Source organism: Anopheles darlingi, chromosome 3, assembly GCF_943734745.1.
Source record: "Anopheles darlingi chromosome 3, idAnoDarlMG_H_01, whole genome shotgun sequence".
In the NCBI taxonomy this organism is placed as follows: Eukaryota; Metazoa; Arthropoda; class Insecta; order Diptera; family Culicidae; genus Anopheles; species Anopheles darlingi.
The window spans coordinates 13,620,012-13,637,520 of NC_064875.1; the positions used below are offsets into that span (position 1 = coordinate 13,620,012).

Below are 17,509 nucleotides of genomic sequence, written 5' to 3' on the forward strand. Positions count from 1 at the left end.
CCAAAACACCCGCTAACCGTGTTCTTGCAGTACAAGATTTAATCGCTATTCCGCGTCTAGCGTGGAGGTGGCTACGGTGTCCGCTGTGAGCACGGCCGTGCCCGTGCCGGCCTACCAGAACCGGCGCAATAAATCCTCTCGTAACGGTTTCAAACCAACATCATCCCACAGCGTGGCGACCGTGCAACCACAGCAGCACCAGCAACAGCAACAGCAATCACAGTACCAATACCAGCAGCAGCAACAGGATGCTGCCTCACGGCGTTCGTTTAAACCGCGTCCACAACCATCGTCACCGGACCAGGATACGCCCGGACAGACGACCAGTTTGTACAAGTTTAAGCTGAACCGATCGCCCGGCCGCTGGCAGTACAAATCCCCTGCCAAACCGACCGTGGCCATCCGTAAGCAGAGCGGAGTGAAGCCACAGGCCGGACCGAACGGCAAGGATCAGGTACTGACGGATCAAACGTACACCATCGCACCGATTACCGACACGTCCGTACAGTTTAATGATATTGCGCAGCCGGTGGTTGGCGATCACGGCGAGGGCAAGGTGGACACGGACACGGACCTGGACCAGTCGGGCTCGGTGCACGGCAACGTGCTGAACACGGACGCGGAACAGGACAACCAGATCGAGCGGCGCTACCCGATCGAGACGCTGAAGGTGGAAATATCGACGCCGGCGGACTTCCGCGATACCTACTACGAGATTGCGACCATCAAGTCCCCGTACACCTTCCAGGTGAGCATGGATTCAAAGGTCCACGAGGTCCCAGTAATGCTAATACCTTTCCTGTTTGTATTTCCCCCGATTGGCAGGTTGGAACGGTGAAGAACACACGCTACATCACGGTTACCTCGACTATCGAGAAGGTGTTGGAGCAGGAAACGGCCACCATTACCCCGTCGCTGACGGAACCACTGACGGAGAACATTCTGGCCACGACGACACACATCGACAAGGAGAGTAATCTGCTCGATTCGAGCATTGCGACGCTACCACCGATCGTGCTGGGCAGCGATACCGAGACGCCACCGCTGGAAACGCTGACGGAAACGTTCAGCACGACGCAGGCCATGCTTAAGACGCACATTCTGCCGGTCGTACGGGAAGGGGACACGAGCAGTTACACTCTCATCCAGACGTACCACGTGACACGGCTGGTAACGGCCACCAAAACGCTGCCCCCGATGGAACTGTATCACTTCGTACCGTCGAAAACGCTGAACGAATTCAACAGCCGGTTGGATGAGGCCGGTTCCGAGTTGCATCTGGAGCTGGAGTTTGGTGACGATAACGAGAATGAGGATGATGAGAAGCCGAAACGGGAACGGTTGCCCTCGGATCTCGATCTGTCGAGCATTGGTTCGGACTTTGATCTGTCCGAGGTGGATAAGACCAACATTCCGGAGAACATTCGACCGAAGAAGAAGATTACGGGCAGCAACAAGGATAATCGTGTCACGACGGAAGCTCCCGTGACGACGCCAGCCCTGACACCGGAGCAACTGCAACAGTTGGCGCTGCTGCGATTGCTTAATCCGGCGGCGGCCGCCCAGATCCCGTCGGTCATTACCTCGTCGAAGCCGGTGGTGAAGCTGGAGACCGTCTACGAGTCGCACGTGCTGCCGATCATCAATGGACAGAACACGATCCTTAGCACGATTTCGCGTCCGATCGGTACGATCACGAAGACGAATTATGAGATTGTGACGACGACGTTGCCGAGCTTGCCGCTGCCACCGATTCCTCAGCTGAATCCTTTCCTGCAGCAGCAGCAACAGCAGCAGCAACAGTTGCAGCAGCAGCAGCAGCAACAACAGCAGCTCCAGATCCAATCGACTCCGGTCGTTACGCAGACGATCGTTACCGAGACGAACAGCAAGGTGCTGAAGTTGACGTTCGGTGCCAAGACGGCGTACACCACGCTCTACTCGACGACAGTCGTACCGACGGTGCTGACCACCTACCTGACGCAGTCGGTGTCCGTGCAACCGACGGCCGCCGCCTTCCCCGGGTTTTTCCCCAATCCTTACGCACCGTTCCCGTTCGTGGGATAGATTGACGGTGGTAGCGCCGGTGGTGCGATTGTGCGAAGAAAAGCTTGCCTCTAGCTCTAGTGTAGGATAACGAATTAGACACATATCACTCTCTCTCTCTCCTTCGTCCATCGGAACCGCTGGATGATGACGTAGACGAACGAAACGGACTGCGACACACCAGCGATGGTGGCAATTGCCGCGACAGAATGGAAGATTAGCAGGTGAGTTGCATAATTATTTGGTGTGATTGGTATCTTATCAAAATAGAAAATTATTTATTCTTAATACGTTTCCGTTGTTGGAAGTCTTTGGTTTTGGTCCCGAAATTCCTCTTTATCTGGAATCTTGGGTGATAGTGTTCCATTAATCACTATACTGCAGAATCGGTTGAGGCACAGTCCACTGGGGTATTAGGGCGTCCTCTAGCGCTCACAGGCACAGTCCTCTAGCGCTTTATAGTATGTGTTTATGATAACAATTCTCACCAAAGGGGCCAGATATCATGCTTATGTCTGAAGATTTTTCCAAGTAACATTCATGCTTCGGAACATAAATCACGAAAACCATTGACAGACATTTCACTATCCTTGTGAGAAGATCAACTACAACTAAGTGCTCTCAACTACTCCTGCGAGTCGTTGCAATGTTGAAGATGATGATGGATATGAATCAAAGAAGGACAGCGGAGATTATCCTGATTGAAAGCTCGTTCAACCGAAGCGCCTTTTGCTTTTTAAGCTAGTGACCGGCTGTAGCTACGCTTCAGTTGACTTATTTTCTGATAATTGTTTTACGAATTTCCTGGCATTTATCAATTGATATCGATTTTAGTGTAATTATTTCAATTTTGTGACACTTCAAGCATGTATAAACTTATGCGACCATTTTCAAAAAAATATTACATATTAATTGATTTTGATTAATTTTGAATAGAAATTCATTAAATTCCTAAACAAAAATGAGCTCTAAAGATACTTAAACACCATTGAAACACGCTTCAGGAACTCAAAAAAGGAAATTTTGGAGTTCTAACACCATGAAGCGCACAAAAGAGATACGAGCAACGAAATAGTTCAACCCCTAATGTGCCATAATGGAGAAAACCGAACTAACGAAACCAACCAGTTCCACCCAAATCCCACCACCCCATTCCAAGTGGCCAATCCCGTCGAAAACAGCAAGCCTGCTACTATAAGTTAGTAGTTTGTAGCCAAGCAGAAGTCGTAATTGAATCAAGCTCAGGAAGGCGCAGCATCCTGATAGATAAAATGTTGACTTTCGAAAACTACTCCCCCTCCCGGACACCATGCCCAACCTAGCGCCTCCCCCGCCCCCGGGGGACAATTGGCCCGGCTCTAAATAAACCAGAAGCGTTACTTAATTTCTTCGCTTTACTCTTCGCGAATGGACAAAATGTTTGCCAAAAGTTTACCCCACTCCCCCCATTACCCATTGAGCTCGTAAACTTTTCACGCCATCTTCCAATTATCGTTCGCGAAATCGTTCGCCGAAATCAGACGGAGGGTTTGGCCATTTGGTTTGGAGTGGCTTGAACTGTTGGCGTTAGCTACAGTACTCTTCACTCTTCTTTTTTCTTCTCTCACTCGAGCGATGAAATTGCATCACCGAAGTTGCAATCGTAGGCTGGCGTATTCGGGCACGAGATTTGATTTTCTTTGCTACCGTTTTGCTGGTTTTTCCTCGGACACTGTCGGTGCTCGGAGGGTTGAGGAGGAAACTGCAACAAGTTTGTGAGTTGGCTTGTGAGAACTGCACCCTCTGCTCTGCTGGATGTCAGACGGGCAGACTGCCCCCGAGCCCTTCTTATCTCCAATGGCGAGCACTGTGAGGGAATGTTCTCGGAACGGATTAATCTCATTCATTTTCCGCCTGTTTTTTTTTCTTCTTTTTCACGGAATGCATTCGTTGCTAGTGCCAGAGGGTTGAGTGTAACATAATGCTGTCATAGTGATGCCCGAGGCCTGCTCTTCTATTAGCCAGCCTTTCCTTTTGTGTTCGGTTTGTGTTCCGAGAAAAGTCCACAGAAATGATGTTGCAACTTTGGTGGAACTCCCGATCCATCCCCGATTTCATTGTAATATTCGTGCATGGAGGTTAATTTGACCGATCCTCGTCCTTCGTCTCTTCGCTACTGGACACTACCATCCAACCGGCATCCAATCAACCCCGGAATTCGCCCGGGGGCCGAATTCGCAGAACCGAGCTGAACCGAAACATCGGTATCGGTTTGATTGAAATCGTGTGCACTCCCACTCCGGAAGCCGGTACGGAAGCCCCTCCGGCCAATTTCACCATCAACGGACGACGGACCAATCCTACGGAGACAGTCAGTCAGTCTGTCAGTCAGTCAGACAGACGGATGTCCGTATAGTGTGCACAAAAGTTGCTAATAACAGTGAACTCCTTCGTGTCCGTCTCCGGAGGAAGAGTTCTCGTAGTGCAGTCCCCCGAAAAAAAAAACCGGGGAGTTTATGGAGCGCAAAAAAGGGCCACCATGCTTAATGTTCTCGCTGAATGGAAGTTTATTTCGCTCGGCAAACTTACGGCTGCAGCCGTATGATCAAAACTTTTTCCGCTCGCCCCAAAACCCAAAAGGGGCCCAACATTGTCGCATTGTCTTCGGAACGGAGTGATGGCGTTGGTACGGGAATTCGACATCCCGAAGCCAATTTTTTTTTCTCTCTATTTCCTTCTGAATTTCCTCGGTTACATCCCATTGCCATCATCATGATCATCACCATCATCATCGGCATCATTAAAGCCTCTGTTCGGATTCGATGGAGAGTCGAAGGATGGATCGACACATTACAAAGAGAGAGAAACAGAGATAGATTCAATCGATGGCAAGAATCGACCATCGACGCTCGTCCTGCTATTGACCACACGGAAACACGAAGGATCCTCTGGCTTCTCGGACGGTCTCGCTCGTCCAAACAGTAGCCTGAGTCGAGCGTTAAGATCAACTTCAGGCAGGCCAGCTACCAAGTTCCCGTGGCTCATTTCGTTGCTTCTTTATGACTTTGGCGTGGAATTGCACCCCCTGTCCCAGCCCCATTCTTTTGCACCCCAATCGAAGTTGAGTGGATGAATTTGAGTCTTTTCTGGTTTTTTTTCCATTTTCCACTCCTTCATTCTCGGTATATCCCAGAACCCTGAAGCCAGACAAGCAAACCGGTACTTGTTTTATTACTTCACTTCGGGATAGCTTTTTGTTTCGGGGGCCGCTGTTTGGGTGGGGTGGTTGGTGGGTCTGGATTATTTCTTTGTTTTACGCATCCGGTTTCCGGTTCGGCGTTCCTCTTCGTTCTCTCTCTGAGCGAGTACCGGGGGATTCTTTTGTTTTTTCGCTTTCCCGAGGAACCGCGCACCCATTTCGATCGTTCGATCGCAGTACAGAGCACCTTCGGTTGCTGGCATCTTCGGTTCACGGTTCGGTTCGGACGAGACGAGACGAGACGAGACGTAGACGAGGTGAGCTATTAACTAGCGACGGAGCGCAGGACGCAGGGTAAGCGCGCGGGTGGACCCGCAAAGTAAAGAGGTCGGAAGGATCCACAAGGGTCCGACCCCGGGGTTGCTTGTTTACGGTACATCACCACCCCAATACCCCAACCGCATCCTCACAGGACGGATAAATCCATTGTTCGGATCGGAAATCCTTAAACGGATTATTTTCTGTTTCGACTCGATTTACTACCTCCGGTTCCTCCGGAGGGGTTTCGTTCGTTTCAGTATCCCCTCCGTGTGCACGCAGGATGCAGGATGATGCAACCCTTGGCCAGGGACCGGGAGGGGTGGTATACGCGAAAAAGGGGTTTCGTCTTCACGCGAAGGCGAGAAGTAGCGAGAGAAAATCAACAAACAACGACGACAACGACGACAACGACGACGATGACGGGCAATGGGTTCCGATCCTTTCGATTGATTCGATTACTGGCCATCCTTTTCATCTCGGTCACTCAAAGACAAATAAAAGCCGGGGACAGGGTGACTGGTGTAATCGTCACGACGGTTCCACTCGCCGTACTTGAAAAGCACAACCGTTGGGGTGCCCCAACGATTACCCTGCAACAGGGCCACCAGTGTCCGGATTTATCTCGTTGAAGTTGAACGAGGTTTTTGGAAAACGTTTGATGATGATAATGGTACTGTGGTTTTTGTGCTTCCAAAGTTCACGTAACCCATTTTGTGATGCCATTGGTGACTTGAAATGATCAAAACCACTTCTAGTTGCTAGTGGAGGGCCTTTTTATTTACTTGCAACTGCACAGTACGTCACAATTTCAAAATGGTTGACCGTCTAGCACCGTTCGGGAATTTCACAAATTATCTCCGTTCCGTTGTTGGGAAAATGTTTCCTTTTAGTTGCACCACATTTTCCGGACACCACGAGCACACTCCCAAGACTACTCAAAGGCACGGAACGAACGAATCAAACCACATCAAAGTAGCCAAAGGTGTCTAGGGTCCCGTTCCACCACAATAAAAGGTCCGATCTAGTATGCTAGTAGTGCAGCTGAGAGTGAGAGAGAGTGCATCGCTTGTCTAGTGTTACCATTGGTAACGGTACAAACAATGACGCTGACACAACACTCCTTGACTAACGCTCCGACCGCCAGCGCTTGCAGCTGTCAACGAGCTGTCAACAGGCGCCACACCGGGTCCGGGAGACCCGGTCACCTCGTAAGGTGGGAGTCAAGTGACACTAATTAGTGTGAATATACACCGGACGTTAGCTTCGAGCCAAAAAAAAACCCCAACAACTTCAGCAGACCCCCTTAATGCTTCGGTTCAGGTCGTTCGTTGGAGATTGTCGCTTGAATGCACAGCCAACCAGGGTGGGGCCGACTTTTCCTACTAGACCTTTTGCTGCTCACAAACAGGCTAACACCCCAATGCATACACAAAAGAGGCAGACACTACCCTAGCACCAACCCCAAAAACCACAACCGGAATGTGGTGTGAATTGTTGCGTGAATTGTCGTCCTCGTGCTGCAGCCTGCGCTTCGAACCAGAGCTTTTTATTTTCATTTTTCCCGGCATCCCATGCAATTTGCACCCTCCACTACTTTGCTAGATGGCTGGCGAGATGCAGTGCGAACGCGCAGCGTCAGGACTGGCACCCGTTCTCGTTTTTTTTAAGAGCTGGCACGGCTATTAACCTAAGGGTCACCTACAGGCAGACGGGGGTGACTTGCTGCAGGCTCAAGCACACGCTTGCCCCCCTGGTGTGGTTTGCAATTTAACCCCGGGGGGGCGCCTTGGTGCCCTGGCACGGGTGAGGTGCTATCGTCTTATCGTCGCCAGCAATTTGCTCGAGCAGCACCATCGAGCATCCAAGGCTTGGTGTGCAAATTCATGAATTCACTGCCACCTTCTCAAGAGGCCCCTTAGTGCGCGCGTGTGTGTGTGTGCTGCGAAGAAAGGAAATAGCCGGTGGTGGGTTCCGGTCGGTAAACGCCTCGGAGTTCGCTTAAGATGATGGTCCTTTGATTTACGACAAATCCATCCCATTTTCGGAGAGGGTGCTCGCCGGTCGGCGCAAGATTTATGTGCATTTTGGAATGGAAATCCCTCGCAGTAGGGTCCCTTCTTTATCCTCACGAGAACCTTCCTGGTGTTTACGGCTAACGTGTATTTTCACCCTCATTGATTGCGATCTGGCGACCGTGGTCTCGAGTATGGAGTGGAAGATTTCTGGAGCAACTCTTACCATTCCCGGAAACACGGTTCTGGGGGAAGGCTTTGAAGTAACGAATGCGCTTTCGCTTGGACGTCAGAGAAAGAAAGACCGTACGAGAAGGAAGCGGAATAAATTTTATGCACCTCGAGAGGTGGTGGAGACGAAATTGCGCCCGCAATATATTTTCTATCCCCGAGCACCCCGTTTTGTTCCGCCTGTTCCAAGCGGTCAATCCATTGCGGCTGGCCTGTCTTTTACAAGTCCAGTCAATGTGAAGTGATTCAGCGATATGCATCCGCATGACTATGTTATGTTAGACGCTGAGTCAGCACTACTGCTGCTTACAATGGAATACTTTCTCAGGAACGGGAAGTGTTCTGTAGAATATGGGATATCACCTCTTTTTCGAAGAAACTCAAATTGCTGATGCACCAAAGCATACAAATGTAAACTCAACGAGCGATCATTAATATCAATTACGACGCTTTCTTCCTTCTACTTGCAGATGACATCAAATACAATTCAAACCAGACTTCAAAGCAGCATCAAAACAACGACTACAACCTGTACGACCGTCGATCGGACAGACATCACGAACTGTAACCAAGAAGGAGTGTTTGGCGAGCAACAGAAACTCCGTAAATTCCCTTCTCCGTTACACCTGGCACTGTGGAGTAGAGGTGGAGCTGCAAAACTGTAAACCCTACGCCCGGTGTGCTAGCATATGGTGCCGAGGAACGAGTACGCAGTAGCTCTTATTCTTAAAACAATAGTCAAGGCCACCTCACGGGCCGACGGAAACGACGGCGAAAAAAAAGAAACGGAAAGGAACAAAAACTCACCGGGCGCACAGGTCCCGGGAATCCGGTTGGAATCCGGTGCCTTCGGGCGTTGGCGCAGCGTAATGTTTTATGTTATTTGCATGTTTTGCCGGAGGCCCTGCCCCCCACCTCTCGGGACTGACCGATGCCTCAGAGATGGCATCGGATCAAAAGCATGACGCAACGGCGGCCATGAAACGAAACGAGGAAAAGAAGCCGAAGACGACGAAGAGAAGGGACATAAAATATTCCATTCCGTTTAGTGGACGAAACATTTTCCAACCCGTTTTTTTTCTGTCTGTCTGTCTGTGTGTGTGTGTGCTCCTGGTGCCTCACCACCATCACCTCTACCACCACCACTACCATTTGTCTGCCTCCATTTCTTCCATTCTTCCCCTTCCCTGCCTTCGCGAGTTCGCGGGGACGAGGAAAGTGGATGAAAATTTGCCTTAAGAATAGCATTAAATTTAATTCCGAGTAGAGCACTATAAAGACCTTAAAAAAATTGTTTGCTGGTAGGGGGTTCACATTTTTCTCCCATCGGTCGAGCCGCCCTTCGTGCCTTTTTTTTATTGTGGTGGCAAGGGTCTTTCCTTTCCTGGTTTGCCGCCAGAGGGCTGCGCATATTTTGCGCCCGAGTCCCACGAAGCGCCAAGTTGATACCAAGATCCCCGACCCCCTCGAAAAGACAGAAGAACATGGTGCATAGAGCTCAAGTTAAGTTAAGTGCAATTATGAAAGCTGAGATTGCCGCAGTGTAGAGCTGTACCCGTAGTGTAGAACGTTGCAAAAGGATAGCACAAGGTTTGGAGTTCAAGTGTTTTAATGTTCGTCTTCATCAGGACGAACACGCTGCCGGCACGGAACCCTCATAAACGGATAGTTTTGTAAATATTTTATACGATTATTGAATGCCCGCCATTCGGGGTTTGCCACCATTGGGGGCGAACTCGAAGTGAAGCGTTGTACTGTTAACGTTACGAGCATCGATCAACTGGGTCGATGCACACGGCCGCAATCCGCCAAGGCCAACGAAACGATCGCTCCTATTATGTGTATTTGTGAACGCGTACTGAACAAGATATTGCTTCTCTTTTTTATATCTTTTGTAAATAATTTATTAATCTCACCGCACGGTGACAAAACAATGGCATCCCCTTTCTTTGCTTTCTTATGTTTTAGCCAACGATCGATATTCAATGTCCATTATCCATTTAGATGCGTAAGACAAGTAGCAAGTAGCGTAAACTGTTCGATTAAGCTGCCGCCTCGTAATTCGACGTTCGAACACTCCAATACTCAGTACATTTAATCGCTGCACGGCAGTACCGATTTTTGCGAATTGAGCGAATTGAGTTTTTATCCTTATCATTTCCTATACTAATCGAACTTTGCAATAGCCTTTGAATATCTGTTGTACATAAGATGGCTGTCGTCCATTCCTACGCCCATTGTTTTTTACGCTATTCAATTACCTGTTTGCAACCGATAGCTCAAACTATACGAACTGCTCGAAACGATTTTTAATAAAAAGTTTTCAAAATAATCGTATTGTGTTGCCGTAACGAGGGATTTTCTGAATTACAGGAACAATGAAAGAAATCTTTGGCGCATGGAATCTTTTGTTCGGAATTAACGCAAATCCAGTGGTTATTTTATGATCCTGGCATTATTATACATTCGTGGATTTCAGTCATCACCGTAATACGATAATGCTTAATAGCTACGAGCATGTTTGTAACGAAAACCTCGGACGGTTTCACGTACCATTGTGAAATTAATATTTTTGTGGGCATCATTAAATATTGAAACAATATTAATTACACCTGGGAAAAACACAAGCTGTTGTCTGATTTGTAATAACGAACACCATTTCCAACCATGAGCTGTTACATTTTTCGCCCAAAAAGTACCGCCTATGCTTTATGCAATCATAGATCGATTTCACTGTGCGTTGTAATCGTAAACGCAACGCATTTGTAATGCTTGGAAAAAAATCATAAAGTAGGCTGTAGTAACATCACGACAATCAGTCTTTTGAAGCACTGAAAAGCAACTAAACATAACAGAAACTTATTTTATATTCCCATATACAGTCTAGGATACGAAAAACATCGAAAAGCACCGTTAGCCTACATTTCTGCGGCCTGCGGATAGCCAAGACAATCGTTATGGCTTCACCCGCGAACCGGTCCACAGAATGTTTTATCTTCATCGACACAATACAACCAAACCTCCCAACTCGCAAACATTCAAAAGTGTGCGCACAAGCGTGTGCATGTTTCGTAAAGAAAGAAAAAAACGAATCTATGACCCCATAGCAGCCAACCCACCCCAAACCATACCATACTCCCGGTGCCCGGTGAATAGCTTATCTTATCAGACACCCTTATATCGGGGTGGGTACCGTTTGTTCGCGCACAACGCCCTTAGGCCTTTCGGCGGTCTGCGACAGGTACCGTGGACGAACGACGGACCAGATAGTGTCCGTTTGTCATTTGCAACACGTTGGCTTTTCATTCGCTTCGCCATCGTTTTTTCAATCGGTTTGTGAAAAGGGAGGAATTGCGGTCAACAGACCAGTGACGGTTACTTTTCGGCAACGAAACAACAACGTTTTTTTCGGGACTGACCCAGTGGACCCGTGCTTTGTGGTAGGAAAGTTTGCGCGAAAAAAGCGACGAAAACACGAGCGTAAGACCATGGCTCGGGGTGAAGGGAAGGGCGAAAGTGTGGCGAAACTGTCCAGCCAAATCGCCTGCATCAAGTACACGCTGTTCTGCTTCAACATCGTAGCATGGGTAAGTCGCATTTGTTGCATTTACATCCTTTACGGCCATCGTCACGCGGCCACACGACGACGCGTGCGTGCGCGTGAGTGAATGCGGCGCTTGGAACGCGCATTTTTTTTTACGAAAATCATGGCAGCCATGATGGTAGTGCGGTTGCGACGAGTGAGCTCATCGGAATTTCGACGAACGGAAACCACGGAGCACGAGGAGTTTGAGGAGTGATTCACGGCCTATCTCGATTGACATAGCAGCATAGTTGTTGGCGATGGTGTGATAGTGACGGTGTGTTCTCATGGTCATGATGTGCGCGCGCGTGTGTGTGTGAAGCGGTCCGGAGTTGTTAGCACACGGTTAACGGCTTATCGCAAATGGGGAGCGCACTGATAAGAACCAATTCCACAACCGTTGGTGGACCGATTGTGAAATGATTGGAGAAGAAAAGATGGAAGAAAACCGTAGCAACCTGCTCACGGGGCTGTCTGTGTGTGTGTGTGTGTGTGTGTGTGCGTGAATCGATCGCTGTGGCTGTGGTGTGGTGCGTGATACGACGGAAATGGTGCTCACTACAGTTCATGGATATCGTGAATCGTTCGCCGATTTCACTTCAGTTATCTGTACAGTGAAAAATACAGACATGCTTAATGGTGACAAGCCTTTTGATGGTGTGGAATTGATTGAGGTTATGACTCATTTGCAACTACCAACGAAAACACTTGTGCGTGTATTTGTGTGTTAATCAAGAAATCGGGATTATGATCGAGCAACGTACGTCGCATGACTAAAAATGGACGCAAAGATGATTCAGTTCAATGTTTAACTCTACAAATAAGTGTTGACACAGCATAATGTGCAATAGATTTTCATCTTCACCAGCTTCGTTACAAGTTTTCCTCCCCTATTCTACAAACAAAACACATTTTACATTGTCTGCCCAAAAAAGGACCCCCCAGCAACGGTGTAAAGTTTTAATTGAGTCTTATAAATTTGCGGCTTCGGTCACAGTTTAAAAGCAAACGGTATTCATAAACAGCGCGTCTTCGTGCGACTCCCTGAAAAGAGGGAAACCAACCGTTTTATATCATCTTCGGTCGCAATGCATAATGGGGGCGGTTTGGGGAAGGGGCTTTTATGTTGTCGATGCCACAAAAATTCATAAAGCACGCACTCAGGAAGGTGGCGGCACAACTGCCAGCTCATTGTGGCCTTCCCTTCGGAGATCGGAAATCGGAACGACCATCGTCGTTCTTGCTCTCGCGCTTCGTTCAAAAGGCGATTCTGCTGAAGGCAGACGGATCGGGCCGGGTGGGATTAAAAAGCGGGCAGCCCGGACGGCAGCATCAAACTCATAAAAATGGCGAATTTATGACGGAAGCCATAAAACCCCACCATCGCATTCCGGTAACCCCCTTCCCTTTCCCTTGCCGCCGTTCGTCGCCGGAAAACCAAACACAACCGGGAACTGTTTGCCAAAACGGGGAAAATGATATATCTTTCTTCGAACATTCGAACGTGTTACGTGGCCTTGTCATGTTTGCTGCGAAGAAAGCGCCCCACACGAAGACCAAACACGAGAACACGAGAAAAATGATATAAAAGCAAAACACAAGACATGATAATTCATTTCCAGAGCTTTCGATTGCCGTTTTGTCGGTCGGGTTAGGGGTGTGCCAGGGAATTTGGGGCGAGAATGGAAAGGAAATCGAACGCACACGACACGCTGTCGGAGGCAGAAATGATGGTTTCAAACCAGAACTCAAAGCAGCGGGATGACTAGAAATGGCATTCGCATTTTATTGCGTGTTTTGAGCGCTCCATCCGTTAGGAAGATGGTTCGTGCTAGTCAGGATTGTTGTCGCGACTGGCAAGCATGTGTTTAGGAGTTACACGCACGCCGGAATCCATTCGTTTGAATTTTCTTTTAAATTTTATTTAATACTCGTCTTTCGCGATGATTATTTAACCTTTCCATCGCTTGAGCACCATGAATCGAATACATCAACACATCCCTGGTGTTAAAAACCCGATTCCAAAGAGACTTTTTATTATTCGAAATTCTGCCATGGTACTTCCATTAGCATACCAGCAATCAAACTCAATCAAGTGAATAATTTGTGCAGTAATTGATTGCATTAAAATAGGCCCCGGTCGACATGCCGATGCCGAACGCCGAATCGATGGTAAACGATGAACCCAAAAATTGGCCTTCTGCGATGGAAGGTTTCCCCATTTCGGAAACGCTATTGAAAAAAAAAATGGAAATTTCCTTCCCCGAAGATCCAGCCATCCAGTGGAAAAGGTTGCGAGCAAATTAATACTAATTAAAGCACCCCCGAAATGAGCACCCCAATGGTGCTGTCTGCACTCGACCAATTACTTTTCACCCCCCCACAAAACCCAGTAATGCCTTCTGAGAACCGGAGTAATGAAGTGCAATCGTCGCCAAGTGGTTGCTGAGATTGAAATATTGAATTACATTGCTTACGTTGCTTGTTAAATTAAAAAGGTTTTTTTTTTTGTTCATTATCAGATAAACTAAACAGCATTACAGGCTACTGTTTAATTCAATCCGTCTCGAAGGTAATCTGTATCGGAATTCATGAACCAACGATAACTAAATTTGAAATTTGAGCTTAAGTCGTAGCAAACAAAGCATCAAATTTAGTTGTTTCATCTGCTGGTTTCAACACTACCAAAAAGCATTAACCACAAGCACAGAACAAATTGATCGATTATCGCAGGCGCATCACTGGATGGCCCAAGAAAATACGTTCCTTTTGCGTACGAATCAGTTTGGCAAGCGTTGATCTCCTGAGTGCGACCAGCGTATGTGTGTGTGTGTTTGCATGCGTGCCCGGGAAGAAAAGAAAGAAGTGAACCGGAACCGTTTCCGGGTACAGCAGCAAGGCGTGAAAACAGAACGCAGCCTGAGCATGCCAAACACTCGATTGATGATCGATTCTCGGTCGCTCGTTCGTCTGTCTCGTCGTCGGTGGCGACGGCGACGGCAGCAGCAACAGCATGCCGTCGATTATGTTGCGAAAAGTTTGACGAGAGGGAGGAGGCAAGGACAGCACACCAGAGTCTGTCTCGCGCGCTTTACGATTCCTGTTCGCTGTTTCGCTGACGCCGGCGAGTGGTGTTGTTGTTGCTGCTGCTGCTGCTGCTGCTACTGTTCTCATCCGGGTTTCACATTCCCTCGTAGTGTGAAGAAGTGGAAAGAAAGAAAAACCGAACAACGAAACCAGCGATCGCGCTGGTAGCAAAGGACCGGGGAAGGGCCTTCCCCGTTTTTGGGGCTTCTGTTTTTATCTGTCTACTTTACGACTTGTACAGCTGGTTGGAGTTCGCTTCGACCCTCACGCGTGGCCACCATTCACTCTTCTCCACCAAATAAAGTGCAAAGTGTACAACCGATTTTCCACCCGTTACCCGGCACTCGGTGGGCTGGACACCGTCGCGCGAAAAGTAGGTCCCGCGAGAAGAACAAGCAACCAAGGAAAGGAAATTTGGAATCGAGACAGAGACAGCGAGAGAGAACAAGAGAGCAAGCAAGAGAGGTAAAAAATGGCGAGCAAAGTTTTGGTGGCGTGGCTACACCAAAATCCCGGCGATTCATGTGGCACCGGCCAGATCTCGGGGTGGTCCACGGAGGAGCCACCAGAATGGCGAAACATGTTTCATAAAATGCCTGTCCTGCTGCCCTGCTGCTGCTGCTGCTGCTGCTGCTACTACTACTTGTCCTGCGAATTCGCTTCGTTGGCCCATTTTCACTAGACTCCTAGACAACGGTTCCGGTTCTCCCTTTCCTCTGCTCCTCCTCCTTCTTCTTCTTTTTCTCGTTTTTTCCCTCTCGTTCCCGTTCGTTAAGTTTGGCTAGTTTGGCGGTTGCACCGCCCGGGATCGGGATGGATGTTTTTCTTTTGTGTTCATTGACTTTTTTTTACAACATTTATAGTTCCATGTTCCACCGTTTTCTTATATTTTTATACACTCTCTGGCATGGACTCTCTGGCGCACAGGGAAGACACTTGCGACACACCGAGGCAGGCAGGCTGGCAGAAAAGGGGGGTCGAAGTTAACCGAAAGTTCCGCCAGTTGACTTGCTCGAGTTTCGGGGAGCTGCAAGATGGTGGAGCTTTTTTTGTAGTTTTATTTTTGGCTCACCGCGTTTGCCAGGGATTGAATGCAGCGTCTCAGAAAACTTCTTCGATTTTTATTTTATTCCACACTGCCATGCCACCCCGAGTACGGCCAGTTGACCTAGTTACCTTGGAGCCACCCCGAAAGGGTCGGGGGAAAAAGCACACGGAGTGTGGTCAGTTTCCTGCATTCTCCGGAAGGTAGAGTTCGCTTGTTTGCCGGAGGAGGAGGAGAAGGAGAGGGCGTGAGAACGATTTATATGGTGTGAAAATTTATCATCTCTACGTGATCTTTGCTCATTGCCGCAGCTTTTGGTTTTTCTTTGGACGTTTCCCCTTTTTTTCCGTCGAAGGAGCATGGATTGAAAAGGGGTGAAGGAAAGTTCATTTTTTTCCTTTTTCGCAAAGAAGATGTGAATGATGGTGAAGGCACGCTGTTGCGCTGGATGTTTGTATTCGGTTCTCATTCACGCCACCACCATTCGGAACGCACATCTTCGCGATGGGTTTGGTGTGCTGCTTGGGAAGTTTAAGACCGTTATGGGCTATTCGGTTAGAGTGTATTGGTTAGGGTGTATATTGTCTGCCTACAGCTGTTGTTTTCGTGACCGGGTCGGGAATGCAATTCAGCAACAATCTCGGTTGCAAGTCTATCGGTAGCTTCGAACGTGTGTTCATCCGTTATGTAGCGAAAAGCCATTGACTTGAGAAGTACTTACGATGAGCGGTAATAGGAAAGATACAAATAATGGAATGCCTAAGTAATTCATGTTAGTAGGACATAAAAAATGCATTGCTTTGGAGTATATGTTTACTTGAACGAGTTGCATCGTACTGCATCAGTATTCGATCATCTGCATTCCGATTCCGAATCATGTTCCGAGTTATGTAGACAAAAGATTGAAAGAGCTTTTATGGTTGTTAGCATTTATCTTAATTTTCACTCAAAACAGAGTTGTGTAAGAGTGTGTGTATGCATGCAAGCTAAAGATATATTTTGAATTTTTCTCAAATTTATGTAAATTCTCTCTGAAACATAAACCGGTAAACAAGGAGTAAGTAAGTGTATCTACATGAAAGATATAATAACTGAGAATTCATTAGTTTTGCTAGCAATTGCTTTCTTGAAGAGTGAGACTTATTTATAAATTGGAATTCCAATTTCAAAAGAGCGAAGCAACGTTCATATGCGTCATTGAAAGTACGTACAGAATTCAATAAGTGAATTGTTAAGCGATGAAGCAATACTTTCTGGAACAGGATTCTTCTGATTAGTTTAAGCTAGTCCCCTAAAATTCCTAAAATTCCCAAAAGAATGAAACTGATACCAAGTATCAGAAGCAAAATTGCCAATAACCAGTATGTCACGCTCGATGCTTTTATCCAGCAGCACTTCACCGTGACCCAAAACCCCGTTTGTTCTTTTCATTGCAATCTGGTAAAGAGCAGATTAATTGAAAGATAATTAAAAAAAGTGGTAATGAAAAATAGTCCACCCAATGGTGATCTCTGGCTTCCAAAAACGTATCCGATATTAAAATTCTCTCGCAAATCCACTCGCGCACACACAAATGCAAATAACTCGTTATGCTCCCTGAACACCCTGAGGGCAGCAATCTCGTGTTACCATATCAAAACGACGCATGAACCGTATGCTATGCTCCCGGGACATCCCGATTGGCTGGTCGGACCGAGCCAAAATATTATTCTCGACAACTCCCTTGCTGATGTACAAAATATGTAATAAATGTCTCGCACGACTACATGACTGCTAGCCCCTTGCACACGCTCGTCGCCTAAGCCTTTGACCGAAACATCCGTTTCGGAATGGCGCCACTTCACTTTATGAAATCCCCATAAGCTCAGCACTGACAGCATTCCAGTCTCGGGAGGAGCGGCAGCCCGGAATTGGAAGCCCTTTTCGAAGAAGATCTGACTACGCGTGGACTCGCCTTACACCCATCGGAATGCGTAAATATTAAATTCCACAAACCCGGTACCCGG

At 47.8% G+C, this 17,509-nt stretch overlaps 2 protein-coding genes across 5 annotated transcripts in view; both read left to right on the forward strand.

Moving 5' to 3' along the window:
• The window catches only part of LOC125958260 (titin), a 126,439-nt gene extending 116,325 nt beyond the window's left edge, over nucleotides 1-10,114 (forward strand). For 2 of the 4 annotated variants that reach the window (XM_049691493.1, XM_049691497.1), the window contains 3 exons: nucleotides 31-748; nucleotides 826-2,270; nucleotides 8,259-10,114. In XM_049691493.1, coding sequence (XP_049547450.1) covers nucleotides 31-748; nucleotides 826-2,067 — 1,960 coding nt within the window. In that variant the 3' untranslated portion in view covers nucleotides 2,068-2,270; nucleotides 8,259-10,114. The remainder of the gene's footprint in view (nucleotides 1-30; nucleotides 749-825; nucleotides 2,271-8,258) is intronic. The other 2 variants (XM_049691495.1, XM_049691496.1) reach the window with 2 other exon arrangements.
• A 914-nt stretch (nucleotides 10,115-11,028) lies between these two features.
• LOC125958288 (tetraspanin-2A) overlaps nucleotides 11,029-17,509 on the forward strand; it is a 40,564-nt gene continuing 34,083 nt past the window's right edge. Inside the window, exon 1 of the mRNA XM_049691552.1 lies at nucleotides 11,029-11,375. Within this exon, the coding sequence (XP_049547509.1) occupies nucleotides 11,277-11,375 (99 nt within the window). The 5' untranslated portion in view covers nucleotides 11,029-11,276. The remainder of the gene's footprint in view (nucleotides 11,376-17,509) is intronic.